General features: G+C 58.6%; 1 protein-coding gene across 1 annotated transcript; it reads left to right on the forward strand.

The window, feature by feature from the left end:
* The first annotated feature begins 1,651 nt into the window (after nucleotides 1-1,651).
* On the forward strand, nucleotides 1,652-19,068 carry PMP22 (peripheral myelin protein 22). The gene is made up of 5 exons (XM_059485985.1): nucleotides 1,652-1,711; nucleotides 2,688-2,787; nucleotides 3,920-4,010; nucleotides 13,922-14,062; nucleotides 17,690-19,068. The coding sequence occupies exons 2-5, from the start codon at nucleotides 2,710-2,712 to the stop codon at nucleotides 17,854-17,856; spliced, it is 477 nt and encodes a 158-aa protein (XP_059341968.1). The 5' UTR covers nucleotides 1,652-1,711; nucleotides 2,688-2,709; the 3' UTR covers nucleotides 17,857-19,068.
* Nucleotides 19,069-19,915: the final 847 nt, after the last annotated feature.

Here is a 19,915-nt window from a genome sequence, read left to right on the forward strand (position 1 = left end):
GAGAATGGTCTGTACCAGAGCCTGGGTGGCAGCCCTGCGGACAAGACCTTTCCAAGACCTTTCTAAGACCTTTCTCTCAGCCCCGAGCGCGGGGGCTCCTCCAGGCACCCGGCCCAGAGGGGCAGGACAGCTCTCATCAGTCTCGTTAGCCGGGAATGTTCTGATGGTAGCGCAGAGGTTCCAGCCCTCTGCATGGCACTGACAGGCGTCACAGGGTGCACAGGGACGGCAGCAGCAGAGGAATCGGCGGGATTTTTTGGACGGAAAGGGAATTGCATCCTTTGGAATCTCGTTTCAGCCGCTCGGAGCTCCGCTCCCGCTGTCTGGGCGATGCCTGTGCCGGGACCCCTTCCGTGAGCGAGGAGCCCGGGCTGGGGAACACGGCTCTGCTTGCCAGGAGAGAGGAGCCAAGCACGCTTCCCCAGCTCCCTTCTCCCAGCATTTACAGTCCCGGTGGCTGGATGCCGAATCCCTCGTTTGTGCAACAATGCGGGACGAGTCTGGAGCTGGTGCAGGAGAGGGGAGCGATGGGGGTCGGTGGGAATGCTCAGGAGAGTGCAGGATCCTGGCGGGATTGTCTGGGAGCTGGGGGTGAACTCTGTGTATGTGTGGGGGGTTGTTTGAACACATTGGCTGGTGCTCGAGGAATGAGCGAGGGCGGCAGCACAGCCACCCCTTCCCTCCCGAGCGCCTGAGTCACGGAATCCCAGAGTGGTTTGGGCTGGAAGGGACCTCAAAGCCCCTCCGGTGCCACCCCTGCCATGGCAGGGACAGCTCCCACTGTCCCAGGCTGCTTCAACCCCTGTCCAACCTGGCCTTGGGCACTGCCAGGAATCCAGGGGCAGCCACAGCTGCTCTGGGCACCCTGTGCCAGGGCCTGCCCACCCTCACAGGGGACAATTCCTAATTCCCAATATCCCATCCATCCCTGCCCTCTGGCAGTGGGGAGCCACAGGACAGTGTCCTGTCCCTCCAGCCCTTGTCCCAGGTCCCCCTCCAGCTCTCCTGGAGCCCCTTTAGGTACTGGAAGGGCTCTGAGCTCTCCCCAAACCCTTCTACAGGCAGAACAGCCCTAACTCTAAATGCTCGCCAGAGCTGTGGAAAATCGCACCCTCTGTTTAGTGAAAAGTTGCTCAGTTCTACTTAATTTGCCTCTCGAGTGCTAAGAAAGGTCGACTCCAAGTGCTAGAATCCCTTCAGCTCAGCCAGACGCTCGTTCCCCAAATCCTGTGCCACGGATCCCGTCTGGGGCTGCATAACCCGAGCTCTGTCCTCCCCGGCACGGCCGGTCCTGCTCACACCGCCCAGGGCTGCCCCCGCTGCGGGACAGGGACACCGGCACCTCGGGGCTGCTCGGAGAGCGGGGCACGGCACCGCTCCCCCGCCTTCCTCCACGGCTGCCCGGGCAGAGGGGCTCAGGACAGCGGGCCCCTCGTCTCTTGTCGTCCCCAAATCTCCTCGCTGCGGGGCGGGAGCGGCTCGGGAGCCGTGTCGGGGAAGGCGAGGGCTCCGGGAGCGGTTCCCGGGGGGAGGCGGCGGGGCCGGGCGCTGTCCCGTTTATAGGAGGGCGGCGGGCGGCGGCTGAGCCCTCCCCGTGCCGCAGACGCAAGCGGGGCGGTGGCCCCGGTAAAAGGAGAAACTTGACAGCGCCGCCGCCCGCTCCGCTCCGCGCCCGCTCCTCCGCCGCCAGCGCGCTCCGCTCCGCCGCGATGTGAGTACGGAGCGGCCGTCCCCACGGGGAACGGGAACAGCGGGAACAGGGCTGGGGAACGGGCACAGCGGGAACGGGGCCGGAGAGATCCTCGGGGAACGGGCACACCGGGAACAGGGCCAGGGAACAGGCACAGCGGGAACAGGGCTGGGGAGAGCAGCCGCGGGCCCGCAGCCGAGAGGGAGAGCAGCAGCACCCCCGCTCTGGGGCTCTCCAAGGAGAGCGGTCAGGGCAGCCCCCTCCCCTGTTCACTGAGGGGAGATGGGCTGGGGAAGGTCCCCCCCAGCTCGGGACAGGGTCCCGGAGAGGCTCTGCCGGGAGAGCGGAGGGGAGATGGGCTGAGAGCACCCCAGGAGAAGAGGGGCCGAGGCAGCCCGGTGGGCTGGAAGGGGCCGGGGCTGACGCCCCCTGCTCCCCGCCCCTGCCCTGTCCCCGGGGGTCGCCAGGGCAGATGAGCCCGGTAAAATTCCCCCAGGGGTGGGGCCGGCGAAATTACCCGCACTGCTCCCATGGGTGGGTGGGCGAGGCACCCCCCGGCCCCCTTTCCCCGCTGCCCGATCCCGGGCAGCCCCTCGGGGCCGATGAGCTGGGCCCGAGCCCTCCCGCCCGGCGGGCCGGGGAGCACATTCCCTTGGGAGGAGAGGGGGACCGGACCCCTCTCGGGGAGAGGGGCTGGGAGAGCCCTTGGGGACATCCGCGCTTTGAAGGTCCCCGGGGAGGGACTGGGAGGAGCCCTCGGCGGGACGGGTAGAGCAGGCTCGGGGGAAGGTTTCGGGGGCCCCAGGGGATATCGGGGAGCGGGCAGAGGGCTCGGACCCCTCTCCGTCTGTGGGGCCCGCGGAGGGAGCCTGAGCGCCGGGCACTGCCCCAGCAGCATCCCCCGCGCCGGGCGGGGCAGAGCGGAGCGTTCCCGCTGCCCCCGGGACGGACAGACAGACAGACACACGCACTCAGCATCATCCCTGTCTCGCCGCAGCTCTGCCTCCAGCACCGCCAAGATGCTGCTGCTGCTGCTGGGGATCATCGTGCTGCACGTCACCGTGCTGGTGCTGCTCTTCGTCTCCACCATCGTCAGTGTGAGTTGGGATTTCCCTGTCCCGGGCTAACGCCGGGCACGGCCGTGGCGGGGCAAGGGCAGGAGGGGTTATTTTTGTTTATGGCTGCGTTTACAGCCTGGCTGTCAGCAGGAAGCCTTTGCGGGCTGGGTGCTGGTCTCAGTAAGGATGGGATTTGGGAGCCTGGGAGTTTGTGCTGTCAGGGGAAGCTGCTGGGACGCTTGGCTGTGCTCTGTGGTGGTGCTCAGGCCATCCACGTTGGTACAGAGACACAAGGGCTGTTGGAAAGTATCTCCTCATCCTCCCCAGGCTGGTTCACATCGAGGAGCAGCCTCGGAGCACCCCAAATCCCCTCATTTGGGGTGATGCTGCTCTCCCCTTTCATAAGGGAGCTCCACCTGCTATTGAGCTCCAGGCACAGGACCAGAACAGCCAGGTCGAGCAGAGCCCTTGGACGGGGCTGGCTGGGCACTGACTCCTCAGCACAGCCGTCCTGCTCCACGGCTCTCCTCCTCGGGGCTGGGAATAAGGCCCAGCCTCTTTTCCTAGCCCAGCTTCCAAGGCTGACTCTGTGAGCAGCGGCAGGAGCGAGGGCTGGATGCAGCCCCGAGGCTTCCCAGCACTGTCCCGGGGCTGCAGCCCAGTGAACACGTCAGCTGCTGGGGAGAGGCTGGAGTTGGCTTCGAGGCAGCTGCTCTGAGGAGCTGGTGGCTTCCAAGCTTGCTTCACCAGGGGCTTCTTTCCCGGATTTTTTTTTTCTTTTTTTCTCTTTTTTTTTTTTTTTTTTTCTTTTTGTGGTAACAGTCACGGAAAACGTTACAAAAATCTTCCGAGCCGTTAGGAATCACGTGGAAGCATTCAAATATCCCGGCCAGGCAGCGGGCGAGGCCGGCCCGGGGAGGGAAGCGCGGCCCCGCGGGACTCGCTCCGTGCTAAGGAGCATAAAGAGCTTCTGTTCCTGCGCCGCGGGGCAGAAGCGGTTAAAAGCAAATACCGGGGCTGCCTTTCCAAACCCCTCTGGTCGGAAAAGCGCGGCCCTAGGAGCGGCAGGCACGCCGGGGCTGCGGCTGCTCGGGGCCGGGGGGACGCGGTGGGGCCGGGGGGACACGGCCGGGGGTGCGGGAGCCGCTCACGGGCTGTGTCTGTCCCGCAGCAATGGCTGGTGAACGGCGAGCGTGCGGCAGACCTGTGGCAGAACTGCACCACCGGCGACCCCTTCCAATGCATGGCATCCTCCTCCAACGGTGAGTGCTCCGGGATCGGGGCTGTGTCTTGAAATCATCGCTGTGTCCCCCGGAATCGGGGCTGTGCCCTGGGACTGAGGCTGTGCCCCCCATGGATCGGGGCTGTGTCCCCCATGGATCAGGGCTGTGCCCCCATGGATCGGGGCTGTGTCCCCATGGATCAGGGCTGTGCCCCCATGGATCGGGGCTGTGCTCCCATGGATCGGGGCTGTGTCCCCATGGATCGGGGCTGTGCCCCCATGGATCGGGGCTGTGTCCCCATGGATCAGTGCTGTGACCCCCGGGATCAGGGCTGTGCCCCATGGATCGGGACTGTGTCCCCATGGATCAGTGCTGTGCCCTGGGATCAGTGCTGTGCCCCCATGGATCGGGGCTGTGTCCCCCATGGATCAGGGCTGTGCCCCCATGGATCAGGGCTGTGCCCCCCATGGATCGGGGCTGTGTCCCCCATGGATCAGTGCTGTGCCCTGGGATCAGGGCTGTGTCCCCATGGATCGGGGCTGTGCCCCCCATGGATCGGGGCTGTGCCCCCCATGGATCGGGGCTGTGTCCCCATGGATCGGGGCTGTGCCCCCATGGATCGGGGCTATGCACCTATAGATCACGGCTGCCCTCCGGGATCAGGGCTGTTCCCTCCCACCGCGTTTGTTCTCCTCCCGGCGGTGCCTCTGGACTCACGAGGAATTTCCCACACGGGTTGTTTGGGATTCCTCCTTGGATTTTCCCTTCCCCATCCCCTTGCCTGCCCTGCTCTGTGCCCTGCTGGAGGAGCACGGCTCTGCTGTGTCCCGGTGTGGGGACACGGGGCTGGCCCGGCAGTGGGGGATCGCTCCCCGTCCCCTCCCAGTCCCTGAAGCTGCGGTGGAGCCTAGGACAGGACTGGACCCACTGGCCCTGGCTCTGCCCGGCTGCTCTCGGCCCGCGGGGCAGCTCCTGGCAGCACCAGGGCAGGATGACACACTCAGCTGCACTGGCAGTGATGGCTAGAGCCCTTTTGGGGGGTCTCCTGTAATTAGCACATCTTTCTTCTTGATGGCACAAACACGAGGTGTTCCTTGGCGCGCCAGGCCACTGGGCCCTGCCGCCCCTGCTGGAGGCTGTGGGGCTCCTTTTGGCACAGCTCCCTCTTGCTCTGCTTGCGAGGGGTTTGAGGGATGCACACGGGCCCTGAGGACACCTGATCCAGAGGACACCTGTCCTCTACCTGGGAATCTGTCCTGGTTTTGTCCTGGCACGGGCTGAGCTTTGGGCACAGCCCTGGCCCCAGGGTTTGCTGTGGGGGCTGAGCTGAGCACCCCGACCCTTCATCCCCTGCACCTGCACAGCTGGGGCTGCCTCGGGACCCCGCTGGTGAAGGCTGGTGTCACACCGGGTGACATCACCCCTGAGCTGTTTGCTGAGGTCAACAGTGTGCTGACACACCGTGACACGCACTTCCCAGGGTGGCACCGGGAACACAAAATCCGCATCAGAGAGTTGGGTGAGCCCGTGCCTCAGTTTCCCTGGAAGACAGAGCTAATGCCGGTGGTGCTGGGGCCACCATTTGTTTTCTTAGCCTGGTTTTGCTTTCCTGGGAGAACAGATTGTGTGACAGGGTCCAGTGCCAGAATCCCAGCACCATCACTGGGACACGGGCACAGCGATGCCATGTGGCCCTGGCGAGGGTCACAGTCACACGGGGAGCATTCCATGCTCCTGGAGGGTCCCTCAGTGATGGGAGGCTGTGCGAGGGTTTTTGGAGGTTCCCATCAGAACCCCAATCCTTTGGGAGCGCACCCACCGCTCGCGGGGAGGCGATGCCCTGCTGTCCCCACGCTGTCCCCACGCTGTCCAGGCTGTCCCCGCTGTCCCCGCTCTGGTTCCTTTGGCAGTCCCGGCCCCGCACAGGTCTCTGCTGACGCCTGCTGGTGTCCGGGCCAGCCGGGAGCGGCTGGATCGCATCCCGAGCCGCTGGAGCCGGGCCCGCATAAGCAGCCGGCCGGGCCGCCTATTGCAGCGTCGGCAGCCCCGCTGCAGGGCAGTCATGCGGGCTGCGAAAGTGCTGAGCCCCGGGTTGTGCTGAGCCCCGGGTTGTGCTGAGCCCCTGATTGTGCTGAAAGGCAGCGCCTGCCCCTTTAGAGCCCCGGAGCTCTAAAGCCTCCCCAGATCCTTTTGGCTTTTCACGCCCGCCCCGCTCTTTCTGGATGTTTACAGGACGGGCTGTCAGTGCTGAGATAGCCCTGTCCCAGCTGTGCTTGGGTGGTTTCCGCACACCCCACGGTCCTGCCGGGCTGGGAGTGTCCTCTGCCCGTTCCCAGAGCCTCTGGAGCCTTTCCAGCGCTGATGTTTCATCGTTAAAGGGACAATGGCCACGATGATCCTGTTGGAAACGCAGCCGAGCAGCTGAGTTGGGGTGACAGCCCTGATGCAGTGGAAGGTCCATGGCAGGAGGGTCGGAATGAGCCCATCTCTAACGTCCCTTCCAACACAAACCAGTCTGGGATTCCAGGATAAAGTGCCCCCGTGAGCTGCGCTGTGAGCAGGAGCTCACTGTGCTCTCTGACCACTCTCACTCATCCAAAGGCTCTGCTCTGGCATCAGGACGAGGGGGTTTTGCTTGGACAAAAGCTTGTGCCCCATTCATCCTGCAGCCAGGGAGTGGGAGCAGTGCTGCTGAGCACCTGCCTTCGTCCTATGGGACCCTGGATGCAGGTCCAAAGCTCACCCTGCTGTAGGAGCATAACGTCAAAGGATATTTCCTGGGTTTATGGAGGGCTTTTCAGGTCTGTTTGTAAAAACAACAAAAATGCCACATGGTTTCCTTTCCAGCAGGTCCTCCCTCCCCTGTCGCCGCTGCAGGAGCTGCTGTCAGCCACTCTTTGGAGCAGCACTGAGGTCACAGGGCAAGGACACTGTGGCAGAGCCACCTCCGAGGCTCAGGCTTGTCTCCTGCCTCCTCCTCACCCTCTTCCTAGCAATATGCTTATTTTCAAAATCAGGAACAATCCCATACAAATACCAGAAACCATCGTTGGTCACAGCTCTCAGAACAGAGGCTGTGAGCACTGGGCTCCAGAGAGCCATAAGAATTCATTTCCCTGTGCCTGGGATGGCACTGAATGGTTAGTCCTGCAGTGCCAAGGTGCTTTGGGGAGCAGCAAGGAATCCTCATTGGGAATTCTGGCAGAATTCCAGTCTTCACACAGGGACAGGTTTTGCTGTGGCCATCATGGTGGCCTCTGGGGTGTGGTTATTTGTTCTTCCCTTTTCAGAAGGCAGTGGGACTCAGCAAGTGGAATCTGGGAATTAAATGGTGCTGGGTCACCTGTGCTCATCATGGATGGGGATTTTGGGGGCTGGTGATGCTGTAGTGCCCCCTTGGTCTCAGCTGAGCCTCCTCCCCTGTCCTGTCACACAGGGGCCCTTTCCTTAGTGGCTTTGGTGTGGATGCCCAATGAGAAGCAGAACTTTTAAATCCAGGTGCCAGCAGGATTTGCTCTGGTTTCCCCCTGGGCACAGGCTGGGCTGTGCTCCCCACCCTGCAGACCCTCCTGTGTGGATGGAGCAGTGCCAGGGCTGGGCACAGTGATGCCAGCTGAGCACTCAGCACTCTCAGAAGCCTCTAGGAAGGCTCTGGGCTGTGCTCCTTGCCCTGCAGACCCTCCTGTGGGGATGGAGCAGTGCCAGGGCTGGCAGGTGAGCACTCAGCACTCTCAGCAGCCCTGGGCAGGCTCTGGGCTGTGCTCCTCACCCTGCAGACCCTCCTGTGGGCATGGAGCAGAGCTCCCACCTCCCCACTTGCCCGTGGCCCTCGGTGTGTGAGGGCTGATCCATCCCCACAGGAGCCCCGGGCACATTCCCACTCCCTCTCTTCATACAACGCCTCCTTGTTGCTTTGATTTCTGCATCTGCTGTTAGATAATGCCTTTTTTTTATTCAAGAGGCCGAGAACTATGGAAAAAATGTAGCAATCTTAGCTTGGTTTGCGCTGTCAGACATTCCTGGAGGAGCCTTATCTGAGGAATCCAGCGGAGCGCGGCCTGTGGGCCGCAGGGCCCCGTGCCAGCCCGGCCCGGCAGGGCTCTCCAGGAGATTCCAGCCCAGAGCCCCAGGCTGCCATGGTCTCTCCTCCAAAAATGGCCTTTGCTTTCCTCAGCTGGATGCTCTGTGCAGGAAGGGAGACCTCTTTCCTGCTGTGTTCTCTCCGGTTGTGGCGGGAGTGTGGAAGTGGGGAGGCCATGGGGCCGTCCATGGGATCCCCCACCCTCCTGCAGGGCCAGGAGATGTTTCTCCTTCCTGTTGTCGTCCCCCTTGAATTCACTTTATCAAAACTTAATTTCATTTTGCTTGGTTTTTCTTGCTAGACCATGATGCAAAAGGTACAAGGGTTGATCTTTGCTGTTTATAGCTTAGTTTATTCACTATGATTTCATTTTCCCTTACGGTATGTAGTCTCTGTCATGCCAGTGGTGTGATTTCTATTGCCTACACTGGCACTAGTAAATGCTTTAGTTGGGTGTAGCGGGTAGCTTTGTTATTCCAGGGCAGCTTCTCCTGTGGCTGACCTGTCCACAGGCAGGCTGGGGGTTTGGGGCTGTGTTAAAGGGAAAAGGAGCCCCTAAACCTTGGGAAGTGCTCGATCACTGGGTGCTGGGGCCCTGTGATGCCCGCACTGCTTTGCTGATGTGGTGGCCACAAGCAAAGCCCAGGTGCTTGCCCAGAGCAGATTTTATTAATGTTGTTAATAATGGGTGATACCAGCTCAACTCAGGCAGGGCTGAACCCTCTCCAACCCTGGGGGACTGAAACTCATCCTTGGTGTTCTGAAATCACCTGAGGGGCATTCACAGGATCCCAGATGGTTTGGGCTGGAAGGGACCTCAAAGCCCATCCAGTGCCACTCCTGCCATGGCAGGGACACCTCCCACAGTCCCAGGGACACCTTCCACTATCCCAGGGACACCTCTCACTATCCCAGGGACACCTTCCCCTGTCCCAGGTGCTCCCAGCCCCAGTGTCCAGCCTGGCCTTGGGCACTGCCAGGGATCCAGGGGCAGCCACAGCTGCTCTGGCACTCCGTGCAGGGCCTCACCTCCCTCTGGGTAAAGAATTTACTCCTAAAATCTAAAAATCTCCCATTCCAAGAGAATATTTTCTATTTCGGGTCAGTTTTTCCTATAACTTTCTTGCCTTCAGAAGGAAAGGGATTTCCTCTGCTTAAAGCCAAATTTTTATTGTTGCTTGTTTTTCTTACGAAGAGCATCTGCTAAGGAAAGGTTGGGAGCTGGTGCTGGGTTTTTCTCAGCTGCCCCAGATGTCTTTGGCTCCCATTTCTTCTGTGAGAGGAGGGCTCAGACAGCCTTCCCTGCCATATTTGTGCTGTGGCCCACAGAGGAACAGGAGGAAGAGGGCAGCATGTGGCCAAAGGAAGACTGCCAAGCCAGAAGAAGGGTGTCCCCTACAGAGTGTGGTGCTGGAAAAACCTTCAACTGCTTTTTTTTGGTCTTGGTGAGCCCCCTGGATGTCCCTATGGGCTCAGGCTGAGTGACCCTGCCCGAGGTCTGTGGGACAAGGCACCAGTGCTGCCTACTCTGCTGCTGGACTGGCCATCCCTGGAGCCCTGGGAGGATCTGGGCATGGAGTGATGGATCTGCCACCTCAGCACAGGCCAGCAGGAGGTCAGCGCCACCACCACGAGGGAGAGGAGCTGCCTTGGGCTTTGTGGAGCTGCTGGAAGGAGTTTTCGTGGTGCCAGCAGCTTTCTGCTGCCTCAGCTGCATCAGGAGTGCCTCTGCAGGATGTGAGCTCCGTGGGATGTGGCAGCTCTGGAGAGCTCTGGATCTCCTGCCCTCGTGGATGGAGCTTCAAGGAGAAGGACAGAGAGGAGGAGAGGAGAAGACAGAGGTTTGAGGGGTTCATGTCCATCTGCAGGAGCTCAGGAGAGGAGCAGGAGGCCCTGGAGGACTTGGAGCTCTGTGTTCAGTCTCTGCCTCCCTGCAGCCCCACAGGCACTGGAGTTTCTCTGGCCCTGGGGGTCCTGAGGGGCTCTGCATGAAGGGCAGCCTAGAGAGCTGCAGCTGAGCTGGTGTTTCTGCACCTCCAGTTCACCCTTTCCCAGCCTCATGGGGATGTTTGAGTACCAAAACCCCTGCAAGTCCCAGCCTTTTGCTGCAACCTGCCACTTCAGAGGGGAGGATGTGAGCTGGGCTCAGGATCTTGGTCCTGCCGTGACACCTGAGAGTTGCTCTGGAAAAACTCTGCTCAGAAACCCTGGCTTTTCCTGGCAGCCTGGCCTGGTGCCTTTGTACCCACGCTGTTCCTGACCCTGCTGAGACTCAACTTGCAGCATGGAAGCAGCAGCTTTTACAGCTGGGGCATGAATTGCCCTCCTTCCCTCCAGCTTTGGCTGTGTTATGTGCTGCGGTTGCCTCCTTAATGGATGTTTTCTTCCTCAGAAGTGGTTGCTTTTTAAATGCACAGTGTACACACTTGGCAGAGGGAAAACTCCATCTGCAGAACGTTCTCATCAGCTGCAGATCCCAGCACGGAGGGGTTTTAATGCCCAGCACTCATTTAGGGAGCTCTTACAGCAGAGGATAAGCTGAGCTCTAATGAGCGTCTTCAGTGAGCACTTTGGTTTTCCTGCTTGGCCAGGGCCAAAGAGGGCGTGAGGGGTGTGAATGAAGCCCTGGGGAGGCGATGCCTGTCCTTCAATATTGGAATATGAATCCCAATATTACTAGTTAGATTGTGCCTGGGCCAGTCTGACCCTCGCTGCTGGGCGAAAGGCAGCAACTGTGGTGTGTCACCCCAGAGATACCTTGGCTTGCTGGAGATTGCAGCTGGGCACTGAACAAGTCCAGGCTTGTTGGAACCCCGTTACCTCAGGAGGAATAGCTTCAGGCGATGGTGAAGAGAAAAAGGAGATGGATTCTGCTGGAGGGTTTAATGTCCAGAGGTTTATTCCATGGTTACAGAGGTCTGAACATGAGCAACTGCTCCAACAGAATCCCGGCCACATGGTCTGATTCACCTTTTAAGCTCAGGGGCAGGGGGAGGGGAGGTACAGGTGAGCCACCAACCAGGTGAGAGGGGCAGGGTCTCAGGGGAAGATGACACCCAGACAGGCCAATGACCCCCAGGCCTGAGGGGCATCCTTTGAACTTGACCAACAACACCACACCTTGCTGGAATGTTAAGCCTGATTGACAGGACTCACTCAGCATGGGGGCAAGGGGGAAGGGAGAGAGGTATAGGCACACCTGGGGAAGGAAGTTTACAACACACTGCAACACTTCAAGGCCTCTGCTCCTGGCCAAGGGCACGTTTTCACTGCCCTGTCAGTCCTGTCAGTCCTAAAAGCTCCCTGCAAGCAGGGTTGGGGCTCTGCTGCCCGGGGCTGGGCTGGCTGCTGTCTCTCTGGGAGATTCAGCTGCAACTCCTGCTCTGGGTTTCTTTCTTTCCTGCTGGATTTTAGGGCAGTGAAACATGGTCTTTATCTTCCCAGGGCTGAAGTCTTCTCCCTGCTGCTGTAAGCAGTGCTGTGAGTACATCAGGGCCTGCAGAACCTAAAGGAAAATTCGAATTTGCTCTGTAAGGACTCCTTGCCTTGTGTCTGGCTGCCTTTGTGACAGGGCTGTGGTCCCTCCTGCTGGCTCTGCTCCGGAAGCGGGTGCAGGGTGTTATCTGTCCTTTCCACGCTGCTTCCTTTCCTCCTTCCTCCTGAAGGACACAGATATAAACACAGAGCTGAAGAGATGCAGGGGAAAAATGGGATAACCAGCTCACTGCTCAGGGGAAACCACAAATAACAGCCTGGGCGTAAACAGTGCTGACAGCCCAGCTGCAGCTCTGGGAAACTTGCTGTGTTTGGGATCCTGGGGCTGGACATGGCACCAACAGCAAAGGGTTAAAGGCACGTGGGGCTGAGCCCACAGAAACCTCACCTGCAGTTATAGGGGTGGTTTTAAACATATTAAAGGCAATTAGCTGTCCTAATCCAGCTGGAGTCAGTGGGCAGCTGGAGCTAATGGAGCTCTGGAACTCGTGGGTCTCAGCCCTGGGCTGGGATTCTGCCCTTTGTTTTCACAGAGGAGGCCAGCACAAGTCAGCAAAGGGCTGGATGTGAGCTCAGAGCTCCGGGCTGTGGGATCACTTCCTGCTTTCCCTGCTCCCAGGCTGGCTGCCCAAACCCTCTGGCCACGGTGGGCTCCCCCCTCACGCTGCCTTTCTGTGCCTCTGACAGGGCTCTTTATTACAATGGGATTCTGCAAAGCCCCCGTAAATCATTTGCATTCAGAAGCAAAAACCGGGCAGGGGAGGCGGATGCAATTAAAGGGCAGCTCAGCTCAGCTCGGCTTTCTGTCTAGACAGCCCTCTCCTAAAATAACCAGCAGTGGGAGCATCCACCTCGAGCAGAAAGGCTCCTCTGGGCCGGATCCTGTGGCCTTTGCATCACAAAGGACTCGGCTTTCTGGTCCTGGAGGGAGCTGCAGGGCTTGGCTGCGGCTCAGCCAGTGCCCAGAGCTGGGAAGGGCTGAGAGGAGAGCTCAGCTTCCTCAGCTGGGATGGGAGCCCTGTCTGTGCCCAGAAGGGCTGAGAGGAGAGCTCAGCTTCCCCTCTGAGCTGGGATGGGAGCGCTGTCTGTGCTGAGGAATGGAGGCAGGTGCAGTTCAGCACTGCACATCCTCCAAGCACTTGGAGGTCTGATCTGAGCAAGGATTTAGGCAGGGACATGGGGCTGAGTCTGAGGCTTCAGGGCTGCCTCATGAAGGATCCAGCCCCAAGCAGGATTTTTCTGCCTTTCACTGAGTGGTTTGTGCCTCAGTTTACCTGCACTGAGTCCTGCATTTTGATTTCAAACCTTAGAAGGGAAGGGGAAGGCAAAGGGAGCACTGCCTCTTTCTGTCAAGCTGCAGCGGCCCTCAGCATTGAGCTGCATTTTGCTTGTTTATTTATATTTTTTTTACGTGGGGTTTACACACCCACTAAGGCTGGAAATAGCTGAGCAGTGACTCACACGGGCTGGTTTAGCTGGCCTGCTCTGGGACACAGCTGCGTTTGGCAGCTGGGGAGAACTTCCAAAAGGTCCAGCTCCACAGGGGCACAGGGTGTTTTCCCTCCTGTGTGTTTACTTACCCTCGGAGCTCGGCCAGCGTGGTGTATCAGAACTCATGGCTTTGGTGTTTGCAGTACAGCTGAGCAGAGCTCAGTGCCCATGGTTTGGTGTTTGCAGCTGAACAAAGCTCAGTGCCCATGGTTTGGCGTTTGAGGCACAGCTGAACAAAGCTTGGTGCCCATGGTTTGGTGTTTGCAGCACAGCTGAGCGGAGCTCAGTGCCCATGGTTTGGTGTTTGAGGCACGGCTGAGCAGAGCTCAGTGCCCATGGTTTGGTGTTTGCAGCACAGCACAGCAGAGCTCAGTGCCCATGGTTTGGTGTTTGCAGCTGAACAAAGCTCAGTGCCCATGGTTTGGCGTTTGAGGCACAGCTGAGCAGAGCTCAGTGCCCATGGTTTGGTGTTTGCAGTACAGCTGAGCAGAGCTCAGTGCCCATGGTTTGGTGTTTGAGGCACGGCTGAGCAGAGCTCAGTGCCCATGGTTTGGTGTTTGAGGCACAGCTGAGCAGAGCTCAGTGCCCATGGTTTGGTGTTTGCAGCACAGCTGAACAGAGCCTGGTGTCAGGGTTTTGTCTCTACTCTGTTTTGTGGCAAACACTCCCGAGGCAGTGCCAGGCCTGTGATCTGTTGTGTTCCAGCAGCTGATTCATGGCATCCCCTGGCACCCGAAATGCTGCAGCACTGTGCCCAAGCTGGGCACAGCCCCCAGCTGCTCCCAAACCCACGGGAGCCAGGCTGGGCTGGTGGCACGGCCCTGGGCACAGCAGGGGCTCCATGTGCCCACGCTGAGGTGCCCGTGTGTCTGTCTGTCCCCAGAATGGCTGCAGGCTGTCCAAGCCATGATGATCCTCTCCGTCATCTTCAGCGTGCTGTCGTTGTTCCTGTTCTTCTGCCAGCTCTTCACACTCACCAAGGGCGGCCGCTTCTACATCACCGGAGTCTTCCAGATCCTGGCAGGTGAGTGGGGCTGAGGGTGGCACTGCCACGGGCACCTGGTGCCACCTTCCACGGGCACCTGGTGCCACTGCCATGGGCTCCTGGTGTCACTGCCACGGGAAGGGAAGGGAAGGGAAGGGAAGGGAAGGGAAGGGAAGGGAAGGGAAGGGAAGGGAAGGGAAGGGAAGGGAAGGGAAGGGAAGGGGATGAACAATTCGGGGGTGTTGAGGATGGGATCCTGGGATGGGATCCAGCTCTTGGGCCATTGTGCATCCAGGCTCTTCTGCCCTTGCACAGGGAAGGTGCCAGAGGGTTTCTGCCCCAGCCAGGGAGGCTCTGGAGGGACAGGGTGCCAGAGCACTGGGGCAGAGCTGGGGGCAGTAGATGACAGGGATGCTGGAAGGAGAGCTCTGCCTGTGCCCCCGGATGGGATGTTGGGTGCCCAGGGTGGCTGTGCTGGCTCTGGGACCCTTCACCAGGCTGGGTGAGGCTTCCACAGCTGCTGGCGGGGTGGGGAAAGTCGTGACAATCCTGTTTTGGCAAAAGAGGGCTGGGTGATTATTTATGACCTTGCCATGAGGGGGCCTGGTGCTTTCCCCATGAGCACAGAGCCCTGGAGCTGCAGGGTGAGCTCTGACTTGGACTGTCAGCTGCTATTTTTAACTCTTTGAGAACTCAGTGCTGGAAAGGAGCCACAGCTCACGTCCTCACGTCCTAGGCTGCAGCTCCCCAAGTACTGATGCTCTAAAGCCACTGGCTCTGTTTATGTTTCCATGCATGAAACCAGTGGAGAAGATTTTCAAACATTCAGGCTAAAAAATGTAATTGTGCTTTGAGGTCCTGGCTGCATTAGGACAGAGTGTCTGGGGAGGAGATTGATTCTTTCCTAGAGCTTTAGATGTTAGACTAGAAGCCACCCAAGGTCCTGCTATTTTATCAGTGGAAAAACTCATTCACTGAGCTTAGACTTTAAACTTTCTGGGCATCCTCTAAGCAACTGGCCTTCCCAAACCCTGGTGAAATCCAGAGCTAAGCTTTATTGGCATGAATTCCATGATGAGTGGATCTGTTTGGCCACAGTGCAGGTGGAGTTCAGATCAGTTCACCTTCTCTGGAAAAAGAGCTGTATGGAAACCCCTTAGAGCCAAGGAGGGGAAATGGGCATTAATAATGCAATCACCCGCAATTACCTCTGTTAGAGCTTCTCTAGTAGACCTGGGAGCAGAAGGCTTCTCTCCTGAGCTCTGGTCTCGCTGCTACTGTGGGAGCCAGGGCAGGAGCACTGGGCTCTGCTGGGTGCCAGAGCTGGGCAGAGCTGCCCTGGGAGCCAGGGAGGAGAGAGGGGCTGGTACCCACTGCAGGGGCACCAGGAAGGGCAGAGGCTGGTACCCACTGCAGGGACACCAGGGAGGGCAGGGCAAGGGATGGTACCCACTGCAGGGGCACCAGGGAGGGCAGGGCAAGGGATGGTACCCACTGCAGGGACACCAGGGAGGGCAGGGCAAGGGATGGTACCCACTGCAGGGACACCAGGGAGGGCAGGGCAAGGGATGGTACCCACTGCAGGGACACCAGGGAGGGCAGGGCAGGGGCTGGTACCCACCAGTGAGGGGAGGGTAGGTCAGGAAGAGAAGGGTGAGGCCACTTTGTTCTGTGGTGCAGCAGCCAGGCAGGATCATCCCCAGCACCTTCACACAGCTTGGAATCACCCCCAAAGCCCAGCTGAATTTGTCCTGATGGGCTCAAGGGCCTCAAAAGGCCCTCAAAGGCTCCCCTGCATCCTTGGTGGGTCCAGCATATCCATGGGTAGATCTTCATGCATGGCACAGATGTGGGTTTGGGCCCCTCAGGGTCTGACCCAAGTCCTGCATCCTTCTCATCATCCCTTTCATCTCTTCCCTCCCACCCCTCTCAGCCCAGAGCTGCTGCCCTGCAGAGGGGGGCTCAGCCTGCAGGGCTGTGCCTGCCCTCATCCCACAGCTGTTTGCAAACACCTGCCCTGGAAAGCTGCCCTGGTTCCTCTGCAGGCCGGGGCTGCTCTGGCAGGAACAAACCCTGGGAACAAATGTTTGGAAGCATTTGCCCTCCTGACCTGCCAGAGCAGCATGCTTCCAAAGCCAGGCTCTGCAGGGATGCTGGGTGCATTATTGCTTGCAGCTGGCTGCAGCTGGGCCCAGAGCAGGGCAGGTGCCCCGGCAGTGCCGTGCAGCCATGGCCAGGCTCCTGCTGAGGACAATCACTGCTGTATCTGGCCTCTGGAGGTGACTGGTGGCCACACGCCCGTCCCCTGTCCCCAGACAATGGCTGTGCTCTCTGTGCCTGGGCCGGGCAGTGGGAGTTGGCTCCCGTGCTCGGAGAATGGAAACTGCTCCTTAATGAAGTGAATTCCCACTTGTGCACTTTCCCTGAACAAAAGGAGCAGTGTTGAGTGGAATTGCAGCTCAAATATCACCGTGCTGAAATGTAGGTGGTCCTGAGGGCCGGGCAGGGGATGTGGAACTCGGCTCCAACAGCAGCCCCACGGCTGGATAATAGAACTGCTGGGATGGACTCAAAGAGCTTGTTTGGGACAGGAATAGAGGTGGCTTTGTGTGAGCTCCGGGCAGTGCCCACCCCTGATGGGGCGGTTTGCAACAACAAACCCTTAAACACTGCCCACCAGGGCTGGGCACCCCTGGGACCCCCACGGGCCTGGCTGGGCAGGGGGGCCATGAGGGATGAGCCCTGGGCATGGAGGGGTTTGCAGGGAGCTGGAGTTTCAGGGAACAGGGTTTGTGGGGAGCTGGAGTTTCAGGGAACAGAGTTTGCAGGGAACAGGGCTTGCTGGGAATGGGGTTTGTGGGGAGTAGGGTTTTCAAGGAACAGGGTTTATGAGGGGCAGGGTTTTCAGGGAACGGGGTTTTCAAGGAACAGTGTTTGCTGGGAATGAGGTTTGTAGTTGAGCTTCTGGTACAGCTGTGAAGGATGGGGCATCACAGCCAGAGCATCCTGAGGCCCAGCTGGGTTTGTTGTGGTTTTTATCACCTAGAGAGGTGGCACAGATGCCTTGCTTTGAATGCCCAGCTCTGTCTGCCCTCCTGCAGCACTGCAGGGAGGTGGCGCAGGCCAGGCTTTACACAGGCCACCAGGGGAGTGGGACTGGTCTGGAGCAGCATCCCTGGTCTGCCTGAGGGATGGGTCAGCTCCAGAGCCTCTGGCTTTGCTTGCTAAGCATGGCAGAGACATCCCTGCTCACCTCCAGCCAAGCCAGAGCCCGCAGCATCCCCTCCCAAACCTCCCAGGGGACAGGACCCAAGGGGGCAGGCAGAGCCAGCTCCCATGGTGGTGCAGGCTGGTGTTCTGTGTGACTGGGCTCCCGGCAGGGACTGTCCCGTGTGTCACTGACTGTCCCTGTGTTTCTGGGCTCCCAGCAGGGACTGTCCCTCTGTGCCATCACTGACTGTCCCTGTGTTTCTGGGCTCCCAGCAGGGACTGTCCCTGTGTGCCATCACTGACTGTCCCTGTGTTTCTGGGCTCCCAGCAGGGACTGTCCCTCTGTGCCCTCACTGACTGTCCCCGTGCTGCCCCTGGCTGCTGCCCCATGTAACTCGGGTCCCAGCAGGGACTGTCCCTCTGTGCCCTCACTGACTGTCCCGTGCTGCCCCGCAGGGCTGTGCGTGATGAGCGGCGCTGCCATCTACACCGTGAGGCACACGGACTGGCACCAAGCCTCAGAAAGCACCTCCTACGGCTTCGCCTACATCCTGGCGTGGCTGGCCTTCCCCCTGGCCCTGGCCAGCGGCATCGTCTACGTCATCCTGCGGAAGCGCGAGTGACGCCGCGGGACATGGCCGCGGCACCGTGACCTCCTCACCAGGGACGGGGCAGAATAGACGAGAAAACGGAAAAGAAAATTAACCAAAAAACCAAAAAAAAAAAAAAACAAACCAAAAAAGGAATCGACCCTCCCATCCAAACCAAACCCGACCGACACCCCAGAGGAAACAGTCAAAGGGTTCCTTGTTAATTGAAGATGTATATAGTATCTATGGTTTAAAAACCTATTTATAACACTTTTTACATATATGTACATAGTCTTGTTTGCTTCTGTTGACCATGCGCTGTTTTAAAGCCTAAAGCAAGTGCCTAAGGAACTCTCACTCCTAACAGTGTAACAGAGCGCAGTGATTTCTCTCTCATGCAAAATCCTCTTTGAGCTGACCTCTCCTGCCCTGTCCCGGCCCGTCAGAGCCCCCAGCTCTGGTTTTAGGCTGGCGTGGATCAGCCACGCTTGGTTCCACAGCCAGGGCTGGGCCCTGCTCCTGCCACATGCTGTGATCCACAGGGCACGTCCAGATCTGACGGGAGACGCTTCCAAAAGGTTTGAAGGATTTCGGAGCAAAGGTTTTGATTGCCCCAAGTGCCTAAATGACTTATGTGCCCAAGTCCCACTGCCTTGCCACCACACCCGCTGGGAATTTGGGCTTTTAAATCACTTAGGCCGAGCTGCAGCTCAGCCTGGGCCCTTCTCCCTCGCATGGCTGCTGGGGCTGGGCTGTGCCGAGTGCTGGGAACTGCTGCTCCCAGCCTGGAACGTGCTCTGCCCCTGCCATGGAGCTGAGCTGAGCTGGGAACTGCTGCTCCCAGCCCCTGCCATGGAGCTGAGCTGCCCTGAGAAGGCAGCCAGCCCAGCCTGTCCCTGAAATCCAATACCAGATGTATGAAATGGTGCTATCTATTTACCATTCCTTACCCTGCTACGCCATTTAACCTTAGTCACTGGAAATTCAGTTAACGACCTTGAGGTAAACAACCAAGCTAGAAATGAGAAATAATTTTGTGTAATATAAATGAGCTAAAACTGCTTTTGTACTTAGATTTGCTCTTACTATTATTTTTAATAAAGCATTTATAACCAAGATTCCTTTTTCCCCTCCGTGGTGCAGAGGAACAGAAGCAGCTCTGGCTAGAGACCGTGGAGCTCTGGCAGCAGAGTGAGATGTGAGTCCTCTGTCAGCAACGAGTCTGGCCATGAATGGAACAGGCACCAGCACAGACCCCAGGCTGCCTCTGAGGACTCCAGACACTGTTGCTTTTTTTTGGGGTTATACTTTTTTTTTTTTTTTTTTTTTTTTTTTTTTTGCTTTGCTTTTCTGATTTTATACCGACTGTGTGGACTAAGAAGCAATGAAATAAAAGTCAGAATAACTCAGGTGCTTCTGCTTGTTGGGGTTTTGGGAGGTTGGAGCTGGACTCTGCTCCACTGGCCTGTAGCAGAGTCCAAGCCTGGTCAGCTTGGCAAGACAAGTCATCCACAGCCATCCCATGGCATGATGGAACCGCAGAGTGATTTGTGTCAGAAGGGACCCCAAAGCCCATCCTGTTTCCCTGGCTCTCCACTGGGGCTGCAAACACACAGCACAGCTCGGTGGGGATGGGAACTGCTGGGTGACCCCTGCGCCATGGTGCTTCGGCACCTCCTTTGCCCATTTTCCCTGTTACCCCGCCCTGTTATCCCCCGTTATTTCCTGTTATTCCCCCCCATTGTTCCACCATTATTTCCCCTGTTATTCCCCTGTAATTCCCCTCATTATCTCCCCGTAATTCCCCCTTAATTCCCCCTGTAATTCCCCCCATTATTTCCCCGTTATCTCCCATGTTATCCCCTCCGTTATTCCCCCCCATCATTCTCCAGTATCCCCATTATTTCCCCCGTTATTCCCCCTGTTATCCCCCAGTATTCTCCACATTATTCCCCCGTTAGCCCCCGCTATTCCCCCATTATCCCCCCATTATTCCCCCCATTATTGATCCCGTTATTCCCCCGTTATCTCCTACTTATCCTCGCCATTATTCCCCCCGTTATTGATCCCGTTATTCCCCCGTTATTCCCCC

The sequence above is a fragment of the Ammospiza nelsoni genome, chromosome 19, assembly GCF_027579445.1.
Source record: "Ammospiza nelsoni isolate bAmmNel1 chromosome 19, bAmmNel1.pri, whole genome shotgun sequence".
NCBI classification, from domain to species: Eukaryota; Metazoa; Chordata; class Aves; order Passeriformes; family Passerellidae; genus Ammospiza; species Ammospiza nelsoni.